The sequence below is a fragment of the Diospyros lotus genome, chromosome 14 (genome assembly GCF_014633365.1).
Source record: "Diospyros lotus cultivar Yz01 chromosome 14, ASM1463336v1, whole genome shotgun sequence".
Lineage (NCBI taxonomy): Eukaryota > Viridiplantae > Streptophyta > Magnoliopsida > Ericales > Ebenaceae > Diospyros > Diospyros lotus.
The window spans coordinates 754,690-771,378 of NC_068351.1; the positions used below are offsets into that span (position 1 = coordinate 754,690).

At 39.3% G+C, this 16,689-nt stretch overlaps 2 protein-coding genes and 1 pseudogene across 2 annotated transcripts; 1 reads left to right on the forward strand and 2 right to left on the reverse strand.

Moving 5' to 3' along the window:
- Positions 1-5,840: 5,840 nt before the first annotated feature.
- Positions 5,841-9,404, reverse strand: LOC127790077 (protein trichome birefringence-like 34; annotated as a pseudogene).
- A 2,527-nt stretch (positions 9,405-11,931) lies between these two features.
- On the forward strand, positions 11,932-14,226 carry LOC127790754 (uncharacterized protein At5g01610-like). The gene is made up of 3 exons (XM_052320411.1): positions 11,932-12,212; positions 12,759-12,813; positions 13,692-14,226. Exons 1-3 carry the CDS (start codon positions 12,126-12,128, stop codon positions 14,060-14,062), a joined length of 513 nt encoding a protein of 170 aa, XP_052176371.1. The 5' UTR covers positions 11,932-12,125; the 3' UTR covers positions 14,063-14,226.
- Positions 14,227-14,316: 90 nt separating this feature from the next.
- LOC127790753 (uncharacterized) lies at positions 14,317-15,745 on the reverse strand. Its single transcript, XM_052320410.1, has 2 exons — positions 14,724-15,745; positions 14,317-14,635 (listed from the first exon to the last, which is right to left on the reverse strand). The coding sequence occupies exons 1-2, from the start codon at positions 15,624-15,626 to the stop codon at positions 14,420-14,422; spliced, it is 1,119 nt and encodes a 372-aa protein (XP_052176370.1). The 5' UTR covers positions 15,627-15,745; the 3' UTR covers positions 14,317-14,419.
- Positions 15,746-16,689: the final 944 nt, after the last annotated feature.

The window sequence follows — 16,689 nt, forward strand, 5'->3', positions numbered from 1 at the left end:
CCTATATAAGGCTGCTGTAAACAGATGGGATTTTTCATGTTTGAAATGATAAATGATAATATGATTTATCTTTCTAGAATCCTCTCTCTAATTTCTTTTATTCTTTGTTCTATTTTCTTTCTCCTTGTTGTTCTCTGTAATCTTCCCTATTTCTTGCTCCAATTTCCTTCCTTATCCATCTATTTACCCCTCTGATTTCTCTCAATTCCCTATCAAATCCTAGATAAACCCTAGGTACATGACAATTGGTACTAGAGCATCAATCCTTGGCTGTGATTCCGATTCATTTGAAGGCTAGTGAAATCAATTTCAATAATTAAAGCTCAAGGTTACATGATTTAACGGACTCGACGAGTTCAAGCATTTGGGTGGGTCTCTCGGCTGAGGATTAATTTTCAGCCATTGACTATTGGGATTAGATTCTGATACATGGAGGTGATGGATGGCTACTATACTTGACTCTCAAAATTTGAAGACAATTACATTTGGTAGTAGCAGGCGAATTTAGGCGACAATCAGTGTTGAGCATCGAAAACTATTTGTTCAAAGGCGATCTACAATTAAGCGATCGAGCAGTGAGTTGTCCGTGTTTTAGATCTGAGGTGAAAGGGAACTAGGATTGAGCAGTGATTTGTGGATTCCGACGAATTAAAGATTTTCGTCGATCTTCGACTGTAACCTCTAGAGCATAATTCAAAATGATTGAGCGACTCTCGAATCGAACTTTCGAAGGCCAAGCAAGAGGATTGACTCTCAATTAAGAGTGTTGGTAAGTTTGTCGGAATTAAAACCTAGATGGGGAAAGCAGATCTCGGCTTGAATTTGTAGGTGGAATCCCTTGTGAGAGGTAGATTCCTCTGGGTGTTTTGCTTGTTGATTTTTGACCCCTAGGCTGCGGGAATTGATCAATTGATCAATTGTAGGCGATCCTTAACGACAACAAAATTAATTGAACTTTTAAGAGGCATTTCAAATAGTTTAATTGGTAACCCTCAACGCTGGCTGTTCAATCTTCAGGAGAACTGACTCGAGCATTGTTTCTCGGTTAATTTTGTTGTTGATTAAGGTCCGTTGAATGTCAATAGCGGCTGTCTGATGCAATTGATTCATGAAATTTGAAGGTGATTTTGGAAATCGACAACAACAAGGTAGGTTGTAATCTTGGGAGATAACCCAAGCAATTCCAGTGAAGTGGTCGAATGACTATTCGGTGAGCCCAACGACTGCAACAAAACCGATTACCAGTGATCACGATCAAATCTAGTGGTAGCTAATCCATAGCGATCATTGGTTGCAATGAATTTTGCAGGCAATGATTTCAATTGAAGTCTGGGCTATATATGAGTAAAGGGGAAAACATTTTGGATTGAAATCTGGTTAACCTTGTTCGAATTGAAGGGGTAAAGAAGAGCAAGGGCTCTTTATGGCGAGTGTAGGAGACTGTTGCAGCAAGCGAGCTCAGAGGTGGAATTGGATCTATTACCAGTAGGCGTCTTATTTTGCTAGAAATTTGAAGATCTCTGATTGTGTGAGGCGATCGTTTATCCTAGGCGACAACTGTTAAGTAGATACCAAACAGAAGTTGGGGATTAAGGATGTACAGAGCTCCTGTTTATTGGCCTTCGGCTTATCCTGTTCGTGAGGTCATGGGGAGCAATGCATACATGGAACAGACGAGGTCGCAATTACAACATAAAAATGCTGCATTTTCAGTTGGAAATAACCGAAATCATGAGCAGTTTGGTTAGAAGAATCAGGCATGGAAAGAGTTGGATAATCAATTCAGTTAAAGGCGCAAGGAAACAAGCAGTATGACACATGAATAGAGTAAGGATTCGACCGTATGATACACGAGCAATTACAGGAGTTTGTGATGATACTAACTAAGAAGTATTAGTACAGCTTTCTCGTTGAATTCTTCGATGATTATTGAGGGAGTTTTAACAAAGAGGAATTCTTAAAAATGGAGCATCCGGGGGAGAAATGCAACATCAAAGATGATGTTAATGGTGAATGACATTATCCAAAGGGAATCGGTAATAATCAGATAGATAAGGCAGTAGATGCAAAGGGATCATCAGATATTTTTGAAAAAGAAATTCATGTAGAGAAAAATTCCAGCAAACACAGAGAAAAAAGAGTTGTTGGATTATTTGCATGTAATCAGGAGATTCCAACTGAAACTTCAGCTAATATTAAGGAAGTTGGCATTGTAACTAAAGCGAACAAATCAATGGAAACTTAGGATTCTGAAGCTGAAAGAAAAGTAGGTGAAGAGATTGGTGTAGACCACACTTTACAAGAATATGAAGCTGATGATCTTGGTGATAAACAGCCTACACACTAGATTGGAGATGAGAACTACTATGAAGATGGCTTTCATGCATTTGATATACCGGGTAGGGGTATTGTTTCTTCAGATAATTTGGTTGTAAATTAAGTTAGGGAAGAAGGTTGAGATGGAGGCAAGGTGTCAGTCATTGAGAAATCGTTGGCTGGACTTGAAGTTGCAGCAGCTCCTAATGTTAATGCTCACAGACAGCCTTGGTATAAGTATCCAAGGCAAATCTACAATTCTCCATTGCTACATTTCGAGGATGTTATTGATATTTTTGCAACAAAGCATGGTTGTGGGTTGAAAGGAAAGACAATAACTGCAACTATGGATGTAGATCTGCCACCCTTACTTATATTGGACAATAATGAACTACTAATGGAGGTCACGGACACGGATAGTCTTTACATTGGACTCCAAGTTTTAGCTGCTAAGTATGTCTATCCGGAAGTTGCTGATCATGTCCTCAGATTGGAAATCAAACTTGATGGGAGAGCTATTACAGGGGATGGTTGTAGTGGACTTTAATTCAATAAAATTATCCTATGGAAGTTTTGGGGCAACTTAGGTCTAGAATTGATCCTGGGAACCTAAAAACGAAGAAGAAGAGGCATGGAAGGAGCAAGAAAGAAAGATGAATGAAATAGATTGAGAAAACGGGCATTGGATGACGAGCTAGAGCTACGTGCTACAAAATCTTGGGGACAAGAACTCTCTCAAGAAGAGGGGAATCGTCATGACCCAAGAAACAATAAAGGGGCAATATGGTAATAGGTTAATAATAGTTGTTAGGAGATATTTTAGCAATTGGGTAGGAACACATAGGTGAGTTGTGTATGCAAGCCTATATAAGACTACTATAAACAGATGAGCTTTTTTCATATTTGAAATGATAAATGAAAATTTGATTTCTCTCTCTATAATTCTCTCTCCCTCTAATTTCTTCTCTTCTCTGTTTTGTTTTCCGTCTCCTTGCTGTTGTAACACCCCGTGTTACTGGTGTTAGGAGAATGAAAAAGGAAGTGAGAAACTTTCAAAAATGCCCTTGAAAAGGTGATGAATTTTTTAGAATAATGGTGCCCTATGAGAGGGGCATTTTGGTAATTTTGATAATGAAGTCCAATAAAGGATAATTTGGTAAAATAAAAATAATTTCTAAGTGGAATTAAGTATGGAAGTGAATTAATTTTCTATTTTTGTATTTATTTGGAGATAAATGGAATTAATAATTCACAAAGGGCATTTTTAGTAATTTGGAATGGAATTCTATAAAAGAATTAAATTATGAAAAATGGGGAAAATAGAGAATATTCAATTATTAGATAAAATAATTAATTTTCCCTAAATTGGTAAATTATGTTTATAATTAATGGATGGTTGAGATGGAAGCTAAGGCTTGTGTCTTAGAGTGACACCTGACATGTTCTCTTCCAAGAGAAAGATGGAATAAATTAATTCTAAAAGAAAAGAAAAATGGTCATGTGAGTATTAAATGAGACTCATGATTATATAGGATTTAAATAAATCCAAAGGAAAAGAAATTAGTCTCTTATTAATGTCAAGAATTTGAGATTTAGTTTTAAAAGAAATTTGTAAGTAAAATTAGTTACTCACATGTGATGGTTGGAAAATGGTCAAATTAAATAAATAGATAAGAAATCTATTTATGGGATGGAAGACAAGCTAATCTATTGGTGGAGGTTTTGTTTTGAAAATCCAAATGTGTGGATTAAAAGTTAAAGAAGCACTTGAATTGTGCTTTCTTGAATGGTTGGGATCTTCTCTTGGAAAGTAAATGAAATTTAATGAATGAGATTAAAGAAGGTAAAAGCACATGGATTGTGATTTCTTTTGTGGTTGAGATTTTCTCTCTAAAAGTAAAAGGAAATCAAGGGTTAAGATGAAGTCTTGAATTTGAGATATCAAGATACGAGAAATATAAAAAGGGAATGAGTGTCTTTTTCTCAAAATTTTTTCCATTTGAAGTGCCTTGAAGAAGAAAGGAAAGAGAAGAAGAAAAATGAAAGAAATAAAGGTAAGAAAGTGTGCCTATTAGCCATTTTAAGGCTAGTTTTTCATTCTTTTAATCTTTTTGTTGAATATAGGATCTTGATTATTCAAGGATCACTTAGGGAGAAGAGGTGCAAGGAGCTAAAATGATTCTTGAAGACTTCAAAATGGTGTTAAGGTAAGGGATAGTCCTATAGAATAGTGGCTAGCAAAGTTGTAAGTATAGTTCATAAACTAATATGTGTGCATTTGCATGTTATTTGTGTTCAAGAACCTATGACCATAAGGTTGTGTGGGGTATGGTAGATTAAAACCTCAAACCAAGATGATTGTGAGGATGTGAGAGCCCTAACCATATTTCATTGCATGCATTGACATCACATTTTATATTCATGTTTATGCTTATTGTCATTGTACCCTTATTGAGTTTAATAGCTCATGAGGTTTTACCCTCACATATAGGTTGTCAAGGCATAGGGAAAGTCAAGGCAAATATGAGATAGCATGTGGATGCATGAGAATGAAGATCCAAGATCATTGTACGGCTTATGCAAGCTTATATTGTTGTATTTGATTCATGTTGTAATAAGCACAATGAATAGTTGTAAGGAGTATTATTTTTTGTTGTATAAGCCTTGTGAAAAAAAAAAAAGTTGGTATTTTTTGTGTATATATAATGTGTATGAAACCTAAAAATTTTGGGTTAGGAAACCCAAGGAAAAAAAAAAAAAGTGAAGAAGGCAGTAACAGCAATAGCAGGGCCACAGTGGCAACAGACATGCGGGCAACAGGTGTAGGCTCGCGGCATGCGCGGCCAGCGAGCATTGCAAGCGCACCGCAGGGCCCTGTGTGGGCCCCGGGCGTGCTAGCAGGCCTTGTTGGCCAAATTTTTCTTAAAAATCTAGAAATTTGAGATTTTGGGGGCATTTTTGGATTAATTATAAACCCGAGAGGAATTTTCAAAAATAAATGGATTTTTGGATATTTTGGAGAGGATGCCAAAATTTTTGGAAATTTAAATTATATGAGTTTTTTCTCCAAATTGGTAAAATCAATGGGTGGTTTGGAATTATGAACTATATGGAACCCGGTGGAATTCTTGGGGAAGAAGAAGAATTAAAGTATTTAAAAAAAAATGATGATTGAACAAACTTAATGAAAATTAATTAGCCAAGTATGGTATTGTTAAAACCTAAATTTGCTAGTCAATCCTGAAGTGGAAGGAAGGGAAGGACGAAGTATAATTTCCACCTAGGACGTTTCGTATTGAAAAATAGTCCGTCCTTCACAAATAACCGGGGCATGTGAGCAGTTTGAATGATTGTTTCACGAGTGACAAGTGAGAGTGGGGCGTCATAGTTGTTCTCGCTAATCTTTCCTATTTCTTGCTCCAATTTCCTTCTCTATCCGTCTAATTCCCCCTTTGATTTCTCTCAAATCCTAGGTAAACCCTATGTACATGACACTTTCCTATACTCAAGAGAGTTGGGTTATGTTAAATCTGTTGAACTTTGAGGCCTTTTCTTCCCAATCTGTCAATTGCAGCCTCTACCGGTTGCATTATTCTGGGGTCCGATTCACTTCATTGGTACCCTTCTATCCATGTTGGCTCTGTCTCATTGTAACTGGTCTCACCTCTAGGTCTTCCCCATTCTTCGCCCCTGCAAATGTACGTATCGTTATTCTGTTCTTATGACATCGACACGATGAGATGATCAGACGCTGTTGTTCAGAGTAGATAATCAGCCCATTTAGTCTTTTCATATTTGGCCATGGATTGTATGTTATGAGGCTTACTACTCCCTAGTAGAGCCCACAGACTCTGTTAGGGATAGTGTCGGACATGACTCTCCATTCCTCAATGGATGGAATAGAATACCAGTTGACGACAGAATTATAACATTATTTGAATAGATTACATGGATTATGACCAAACCTTTCGTGTGTAGGCGACATGGAAACCCAATAGATCTTCGTCTTGCTAGGATTTACGTGGGTTTCTAGCCAATCCGACCATGTGTCTAGAGCCATCTCAACAGCACGATGCATCTCAACTTCTTCATAGACTTTGTTCGGGCTTTTAAATGATCGCCACCTTGCCATATAGATTCAAATTCAAGTGATTAGTATCAAACTGATCACTGTGAAATGCTTCAATTGTTTAGTTACGAGGAAATGCACCATTTACAGAACCTTAAACTTAGTCCTTGATCTCCACCAGATGAAGGTGTTGAAGACGAGAATATCTGCATCTCTCCAATGCTTTGCCATGCTTTTCAATGGCTTTAACTCTCACAATCTGCTCTGATTTAACAGTGTGGATGATGGGATGATATATCCGAGCTCGATTTGACTAGATATGGCGCCCAATAGTGCTCAACTGTTGCATTGTATCCCTTCATTAATATTACTTTCTCATTCAGACTAATTAAGGTAGAATTGAGACAAACATAACACCCATATATTGTCACCTTCATCTTGAAGACGGCTAAAGAGCCATCTGGAGACAGATTTTTGGCCTGAAGGGATCGGAGACTCGAGCAGGCATGCCATGGAGGCCCATTGGCTTCTAGTTAGTGAATCCCCGACGAACAAAAACCGCTTGTTCCTTAAGACTCTCCACCATTTTCATGGCATTAAACCTCAAATTGACGTACTCCAAGTATTATTATATAACTCCTCATATCCATATGGTTAGAAATAGGACTCTTTTAATTAGAACCTAATAAAGGGTGTCAAAACTTTTTGAGAAGTGGTATCAAAGTTAATTACCTAACGGATTATATCAGCTTACTAACAAGGATAATGGATAAACCTTACCATCCTAGTATGTACGAATGCTTATGAGAGAGGGAGAAGATAGATAGAGAGAGAGAGAGACCTTGCAAGATCACAGGCATTTGGCTGCCACCTCCAGTGCTGGCACCTCAATTTTTTGCTGCCAGATCTCTCACAAGGGAGCCCATCAAACTTAAAGGAGCAAGTTTGCTCTCTGTAAAGGGGGTGAGAGTTGTCATCATAAACCCATTTGCCTGAAAACAAATTACAATTGGACAATGAACTCTTTGTTGTCTGATCATCATCGTCGTCTATCCATCTTTAGCTTTCTATGTGTATACAAACAATGGCAATGAGCAAAGCTGCCAGCAAAAGTCATATCATAGATCGAATATTGCTGCAATATCTCAATCTCCTTGCTTTGGGAGCTATTTGGTGTGCGCTTGCCATTTAACATTCCATTTGATTGGATTGTTCAGGGGATGTTGTGGTTTGCTTTGTGGATCACTGGAATAGATTTATTAAACGATATAACACATGGATTTATTTTATCAACTGAATTATGGGATATTCACTTAGTTTTGTGCTAGAGGCATGTGTAAGTAACGGTAAAAATTAATGTTAAGAGTTGATATGTTACAAACTAGGTTTCAATAATATAAAAGAATGTAATTGAACTTTAATTAATTAATGCATCAAAGACATTTTAAACTGAGTAAGCTTTATTTAATGTGATATATAATTAACCAAGTTATTACTCCTTTTATGTTATGATGATGCCGTAAGTTGAAAAGACTGAGATTAAAAATTTCTTTCAACCAAAGTGAAAGTGAGTTGCAGTTCATGTGGATGATTAATGAACTTGTGGGCTTTTTGAACGTTGTACTATAGCGATTGGTGATGGTTGCTAGATAAGCCTGTAAAATATATACTCAAAAAAGTTTTTCTCCAACCTTTCTAAAATAGACTTACGACTATAGCCTCATGTTTTGCTCCCCTTGTCTCCAAATGGAGGTTTTATCACCTTTTGTTTTGTCAATTTCTTTTCAAAATATACAACTCGTCAATGTACGAGTACCATAAAAAATATTTAAAATGAGTACTTAAATGACATTTTCAATTTCTTTTACATTCCATCTGCTGGGATATTTCATGTATAAGGATACTAAGGTTACTAACATAAATTCAGCAGTTAACCAACATAGCTCAATCTCAAATCAAACCAAAAATATCCAAAAAACAAAATTCAGTTCAATGTTGTAACAAGACTTGAGGACAAAACATAAATTCTCAACCTAAAGCAACTAAATAGAGAATCTGCAACAGATCTTCATTGATAAATTTATGCAGCTACACCTGCTTGTGGAGCAATCCTCTTTCTAGCCTCCTCAATGATGGACAACTTGATACCCTTGCCCTTGGGAAGTGACACCCACGGCTTTAATTGTACCTTTTCCAATGGTGAAGACATTTCCCATGCGGGTGACAAACTCCTGGCCAGTTGCATCCTGGATGTGGATGGTCTCAAAGCTTCCAAACTCTATGTCCTGATTCTGTTTTATTTTTCTTTTGGAGAAATGTATTTTGGACCTGTTAGATGGGGAGAGTTTCTCCTGTTATCTTATTTTGATATATGGATGGTAAATATTATATGAGATACCAATTAAAATTTTGATTCCGTACCACACGCAATCTTTGTAATTGATGAGTCGTTTGACATATAGTGGAGTTTGTTTTCTGCAGTTTAAGCTTTGCAAAGTTCGCTCTGTACAGTTTGGACAGAAAGGCATTCCATACCTCTACTACACTTATGATGGTCGGACCATCCGTTATCCTGACCCGCTTATCAAGGCTAATGATACCATCAAACTTGACCTAGAGACAAACAAGATTCTGTTTTGGAAAATGCAAATCAGGTACAAATATTTGGAAGCATTGCCTTCATTGTACGCATTCACATAGTCCCCAGGAATTACATCACATATGTTACCAGTTACGAACATCGTGACAGGCGTAATTCTACCACTAGCATAAATGGGCCATCTACACGCCCATTGATAAAAACAACTATTCAACATTGAAAGCAACATAAACAATGCTACTTATATATAAATATTTACACAATGCCTTACTCACATATGATAAAATAACGAAGATACCTCTCTCCCAAATTATCAAATTGAAACTTCCACGAAACCCTCCCACCTTGAGAAATCTGTCACTACGGTCACACTTGTCACTACGGTCACCCTAGCACCGCCACTCACAGTGCCACTGCCATTGCCGCCGACGTTTTCAGTCGCTTTTTGGCTACGGATCGGATAATTTTCGTAACTATGAATGAAGCCCAATCAGACTTCATTAGGAGAGTAAGTCTCCATCAAACTTCATCAGGGGAGTATGTCTGCAAACTTGGCGGAAAAAAGAATCGATGGCTTGGTGGCAGGGGCCACGATGGTGCAGTGATTGGCGTGAGGTAAGATGACGAGAGGATGCAGCAGTGATCGGTGGTGGCAAAGATGACGGTAGTATGGTGATCAGCACTAGACGAGGCGGCAGGAGAATGCAGCGACGATCAACGGAGACAGGGACAACGATGGTGCGACGATTGCAGGTGAGGGGATGGGAAGGGATTGACGGTTGTAGCGGCGGCCGACGAGAGGATGAGAAAGGGAGAGAGAAGACGGTCATGAGAAGGGAAAAGGAAACAATTGCACTTAAAGGACATTTTTATGATTTTAACGCTTTTCGCTCATCCATTATGTACAAGTGGCAATTTTCAAGCAACATGATGATTGCTTTAAAAATAGAATCATTGTATACATTCAGCAAAAGAACAAACCTTGACCTTTCATCTCTGAGGGAATGGAGTCGGGATCAACCCTTTGTGGAGACGGAAATTCTCGTTGGTATAGGGAATAGACGCAACATCTGGTCCAGAGAGGATGCAATAATTAAGAGACAAATTTGCATTAAGTAAAACAACAAAATGAATCAACAATTGTGCATTGCAAGCATATATCTTCTTTGACACACAATAATACCTAAGGACAAACTTCCTTGACAGGTGAGATTGGAGACAATATAATCCTCAAGGTTGCACCTTTATATACACTTTTATCATCTCCATCCAATTTATTGGTACAAAATTGTTTCAAAGATAGGCATATGGAATTTTATTGGATTCTAACAATTTAATCATTTTTAAGATAGATATATTGAATTCAGTAATAAGAAATGTAAGTCAAAGTAAGTCAAGAATTTCAGTATAAGGGCGTAGCCATGAAACCAGCAAGGTAGGGGTGAGCAGCAGTTCGGTTAAATCAAATTAATCGAGCCAAACCAACTAAATTGGTTGGTTCAGTTCGATTTTTTTGATAAAATAATTTAATTCGATTAATTTGGTTTGATTTTTTTTATGAAACGGTTCAATTCGGTTTGCAATAATTTAATTTTCAGTTAACCAAACTAACCGGTTAACCGTGTGAGTTCAACCCCCCCAAACACAGAACTCACATGACCGACACAGACACTCACACTCCCCCATTTTCTCTTTCTCGCTATCTCCCCCCACCATCGCCTGTGAGTTCGTGTGCTAAGGGATAACCACACCCTCATTCTCTCTCTCTCTCTCTTTCTCTCTCTTTCTCTCACAAGCGATCGAATCGAACCCTAACCCTAACCCACACTCGATCGAATCGAACCTTAACTTTCACCCTACCATCCATCGCCTTCGTTTCTTCTTTTCCTTGTACTTGGACGATCGACGAGGGCTATTCCAAGATCTGGGCCATGGCGGCGACGCTAGTAGTGGCGGAGGGGCAATTGGCGACGACGACGTGCGCTTCGAAGCTCGTCGACCAGGCCCTTTTTCTTCCCAATCGCTACAAGATCCTTGGGAACCCTCTTGCGTCAAAGACTCAAAGGTACGCTATTTATGATTCAGTGATTCTTATTCTAGAAAATTTCGATTGGGAAACTTTGGATATTTCCGATTCTTGTTCATTTGTTTTGGAAATTCTGATTGGGGATTGGAAAATCGTTTTGGTTTTATGTTCGGTTATACTAGGATTATCGGTTCTGATTGGGGATTGGAAACTCTCTGCCTATTGTCGGTTCGGTTCGATTATCACATTTGGTTGTTCGGTTATTTTGATTTCGGTTAGTTCGGTTATACTAGGATTATCGGTCGGTTCGGTTTAGTTATTAGGGACAATTCAATTCGATTCGATTAATAATTTTTGGACAATTCAATTCAGTTATAACCCATTACACATCCTGAATAAGGTATATTTTTATCTGTCCTAACCTTGCCGTCAACAAGTACATGACGTTGCATCAAGATTGCAATGACTTCACGACGGCATGTGAGAGCATATTTCAATCTGTTTCTAAGGATAAGAATCAAGGGTAGGCATTCCCTAGAATTATGGGGTCCAGATGATGGCTTGGGTGCCTGCACATATTTAAATTATATTATTATCAAATTAAGGGAATAACATGATTTCAAGAAAAAGAAAATATGCATGTTGTTAAAGATGATCTACTCACAAATGCACCACCAAACTTGTCAATGTTTGGGAGCATTGAGCCACTTCAAATTAATGTTTCTTCAAACCTCTAGCTAGCCTGTAATCCAACATCAATTAAACTCCAGTAACAGCAAAACACATACTAGATGGTAATTAAGGAAGACTGTTGCAAGTTAGAGCAATATATTTTGATATTCAGGGTCGAATTGGGAATTAGAATGAAAAAGGAGGTGGAAAGTGTCATTAAACCGACTATGAAAGTAGATTGAAACGTGCCGCTGAAAAGTCGCGGGGAAGAACAACGACGAGTCGCCGACGACTTCTCTCTGTGACGAAACACAGAGAGAGAGAGCTGAGAGAGAGAACAAACAGGGAGGAAGTCATCGAATTGCTCTTTGGGGGACGAAATTTAGAACAGAACAAGCAATCCCCTGTTGAATCTGAAGGAGCGCAGACACAGAGAGAGCCAAATGGATCAGATAATGAACAAGGTGGGGTCGTACTGGTTGGGCCAGAGAGCCAACAAGGAGATCGACTCCGTCGGCGATGATATCACTGTACCTATATTCTCTATCTTCCTGAATCACTTAAATTCATTTCCTCATTATTTTTCTTCTTTTTTTTGTATAAGTTTGCTAATTAATGCTGATATCATCACAACGTTGTTTCCTTGTGGCTTTCGAGTCTTGATCCCGATTAGGGTTTTTTGGGTTTGAGCTAGTCGAATTGGTACTTTCGGAGTTAGATATCAGAAGTTGAATTTGGAATTAATATGAACTATGAACGAGGCATGATTACCTAAAATCCAATTTAGTGGGGTCATACCTAAGCTGATTTTAGGAACTATTGGCGCCTTCCTGTTAAGAGGAAGAAACTGCTCTAATGATAGACCAATTATGGAATTTAAAGGTTTAATCAGCATACTAGCAGCGGAACTGTGTTTAATTTCTACGAGAGTTAGTTGTCTGGTGTGTCTGAAGCATATATATGTATGGTAACTTCTTGATCTTTTTATGTTTGCTTTTCTATCCTTCCAGCCAAGGAGCTTCCTAGACATTTCTCTGTTTCAGTTTGGTTTATACTGACTTTATTTCTATGATCAGTCTATGTCGACCAGCATTGAAGGAGGAGCCAAGTGGTTAGTTAACAAAATGAAAGGTCTGTTTTGCTTCTGCATTTTGCTCTTCTATCCTATTAGACGTTATTCTGGTTACCAAAGAGATATAGTGTCTTTTATTTGCCATGCTATTGTTTGTTGACGGTTGTTTAAAATTTATCCCTTACTTGCATGTTCATGTCATTTTAATAAGTTTCTTTCTTTTTGGTGCTTTGCAAGGTAATTTATTGCTGATCAAGGTTTTCTGGTTTCAACAGTTGAGAAATTTGTAATCGTCCCAATATGTTTTGGCATTAGACCATTTCAAAATTTATTAGGGCAGCTGTGCAAAACTCATTTGGATTGTAGCATCAGGTCCCATTGTCTACCAACTGAAAGCTAACTTGATTCAACTTACATTCTACGTCTTGAGACTCTGCCAATCTTGGAGGACCTTTATGAAAATGAAACCAACCAGAAAAAAGCATTGACCATGTGGGGCTTGAAAATTATTATTGCTACTAGCCCCTGGTAATAGCAAGATATGACTTGACTAGTTTGTTTATCCTCCTATTACGCCAGATAAGGTGGCAATTGTGAGATGAAGCCTCTGATTGGAAGATGGCAACTAGAAAACAGAAGTTAGGTGTAAGGAGAATATTTTAGTGACATGCCTTTTATCTTTTGTTTTTACTTTTTTTTCTGCATTATTTAATTTATTCTTTAATTGCACAAATGATTAGTTAAAATGGGGTGATCAGGTATGCCACTTGGTGCTGGAGTTTCTTCCAGTACGTGTAACTTAAGCATGTGTATCTGCCATAGGATGTTCGCATCCTATGATTAAGTCCTTTTTTCTGTCAGTGTAAATTTTTTTTGTCTTCAATCTCTCTCTTTTTGGGGAATGCTATATTCATTCATATGACACACAACTCCACAGGGAAAATGCAAAAGCCACTACCAGAACTGCTAAAGGAATATGACATGGCAGTTGGCATCTTTCCTCGAGATGCTACCCACTATGAGTTCAATGAAGAGACGGGCAAACTTGTTGTCTATGTTCCCTCAATTTGTGAAGTGGGTTATAGAGATTCATCTGTTTTGCGCTTCTCAACCATAGTCACTGGATATCTGGGGAAAGGGAAACTAGCTGATATAGAGGGGATGAAGACAAAGGTGCTGATCTGGGTGAAAGTTACCTGCATCTCAACTGACGGGGGGAAGCTCCATTTCACAGCTGGGGTGAAGAAAACCAGGAGTAGAAATGCTTATGAGGTTCTCCGAGATGGTGTGGGTGTAGATAAGTTCTGAGTTGGAAGTTGATATGTAACACGTTTCTGATAGTTCTGGAATCCATATGATTAGTTTCTCAACCACTGGTTGCTGTAAACATAAATGCTATAGACCAAAAATATGTGTCCTGTTTGTACTTTTGAGTCTTGCAGCTGATGGTATCTTCTTATGTATTCTATTTACCTTTATTGACTTTACCCATGAAAAGCAACTGATGATCAGGGAAGAGGTGGCTGCAGCAGGGTTACAATTGGCCCTGAATCTTAGGCAGATGACTTAACCAGCAATACTTATACTTAAAAACTAATGGCCAAGTCTGCCAATTCCATGCTTACATGTTATTCAATTAATTACAAAGACTTGGACTATGGCATCTTAATCAACAGACCTAGAGCTGTGGCTGCCATGCAGTTGTTGAAAAAAGGTTTTAGCTGCTTCATAGGTGGACCAGCAGATCGCAGCAGCAGGTGCATGGAATAGCATCCTGGGGATCCATCCTCTCATCAGCCCTCCATATCCTTCCTTCTTTACTATAGTCCGAATCACGTCCCGGATCGAACCACTTGAAAATCGATCACATCCACACACGCCCTGCGCGCAAGAACCATCATCTAATATTGTTAGGCATTTAACTTTGCACTAAGGTAAAAAAGGGAGATAAATGACGTAAAATTTTCACCTGGCACTGCAATTGAGTTTTGACGACATCAAGAGGAGTTGTGACCGCTGCCGCCAACGCTCCGGCAGCAGCGCCGGCCGTGGCGTGGACCACTAATGTCTCCTCCTCAGCCACGCTCTCCGGTGACACCTCCGTCAGTCCCCGTTTCGCAGCCTCGTACGTGGCGAAGTGGACCGCCGTGAACGGCGCGTTCATGAAGACGGTGGTCCGGTACGAGGCATAGAAAGCTCCGATTCCTTCCTCCATCAACACCCTTTTGGCGCAGTCGGCCACACCCTTGTAAGGACTGCTCTTCAGCTGCAGCCTCTGCTTCACCATGTCCATAGGCGTGATCACGGCATCGCTCGCCACCGTGGCCACCACCCCAGATGCCGCGTGCGCCGCCGAATTGTTGGGATTCCCGGCCGATAAAACCTTCTTGCAGTGCTCATACACGGAAAAGTAAACCGCATGGGCTGGTCCAGCGCCGAGTCCCATAGCGGCAATGCCCCGGTAGAGTCCAGCGAAGCCTTCAAGCTTCAGAATCGAGCCAAGGGATTGCCGGACGGTAAGAGTTGAAGACGAACAAGACGACCCGACGGCCTGCATGCGGGTCTTGAGAGTGTCAACGGGGAACATGGACATATGTTCGACACAGCCTGCGATTGAACCGGCAACCATAAACTGCCAGAACTCCAGGCCGTCGTGGTGCGTCGGCGGAGACGCCGGTGACAGTTCCGGGTAGAACTCAGGGTTTTGGTGGAATTTCGGGGTGGCATCCGCGGCGGCAGTGGTGGTGGCAGCCATGGCAACGTACGGTGGTGTGAGAGAGCGGAAGAATGGGCTTGGTTTAAAAAGAGGAGCGAATAATTGGGGCGTGGTGATCCCTTTCCAATCGGATTGAAACGGGTTGTCGCCATGCATAAAAAAATATGGAAAGAAAGATGGAGACTTTGAGTTCACATATCACAGAGAGAGAGAAAGTTATGATTATATATGCAGAGTGGAGCTTTCAATGCTTTCCCTCACCCCCCCCCCCCCCCCCCCCCCCCCCGCCCCCCTTTCTCTGTACTTTCTCGGGAAGGAAGAGAGATAATATAGAATGATCATAGTAAATGCTTCCATTACAGAAGGAGCTTAGCAGCTACATACATGGATACGTTTCTGAAGATCTATACCTTCTTCTTGTTTGCAATAAACTATACCAAAATTGTCTGCAGATGCCAAATTAGATGAAAATTTTTCTTTGGCCCATTATCACATGATGAAACTGAGAGAGAGAGAGAGAGAGAGAGAGAGAGAGAGAGAGCTTGTGTTATCCACAAGCCTGGCTGTAGAATGGGTGTCCATATGTGGAAGACCAGTCGTCTTCATCACTGTCACTATTCTATCACCCATCACACTTAAGCCTCCCAAAAAAGCCATTAAAGAATATCTCCCTTCCATCAACGTGTGGCCTTCTAAAGCCCTTAATTTCTATTCCCTTTCTGATTCTAAATTCTAAATATTTTTTCCAGGGAAAAAAAATTGTAACTTATTAATAATACTAATAATCAATAAAAAATTTAATCCATTCTTTTAATTACATATTTCGTATAAAATTTAGATATATACATTTTTAAATATTTTTTTTTTTTTAAATAAACAGCTTAGCTTATCAGTATACGGCAAAGGGATTGAATTGGGTTGGGACCATCTCTAGCACTTGTATGAAACAGCCAAACTCCAGAGTCAATTAATAATATGCTCAGCCTCATGGCCTTGTTTGCTTGCGTAATTCCTAACGTAACCCTCTGGGCCTGGCTGGGTTGGGCCGGGCCGGGCTGGGCCTTGTCCTTTGTGGGCGCACGTGGCTACCGCTCAACCCACTTGGATATATAATTGTTTTTTAAGATTCGATTGATACAGAAGTTTCATATCAGATAAACTCAAAGCCACTGGAAAGGCTGCTTCCTCTCCCAATCATATAATTTATAACTTATAATTT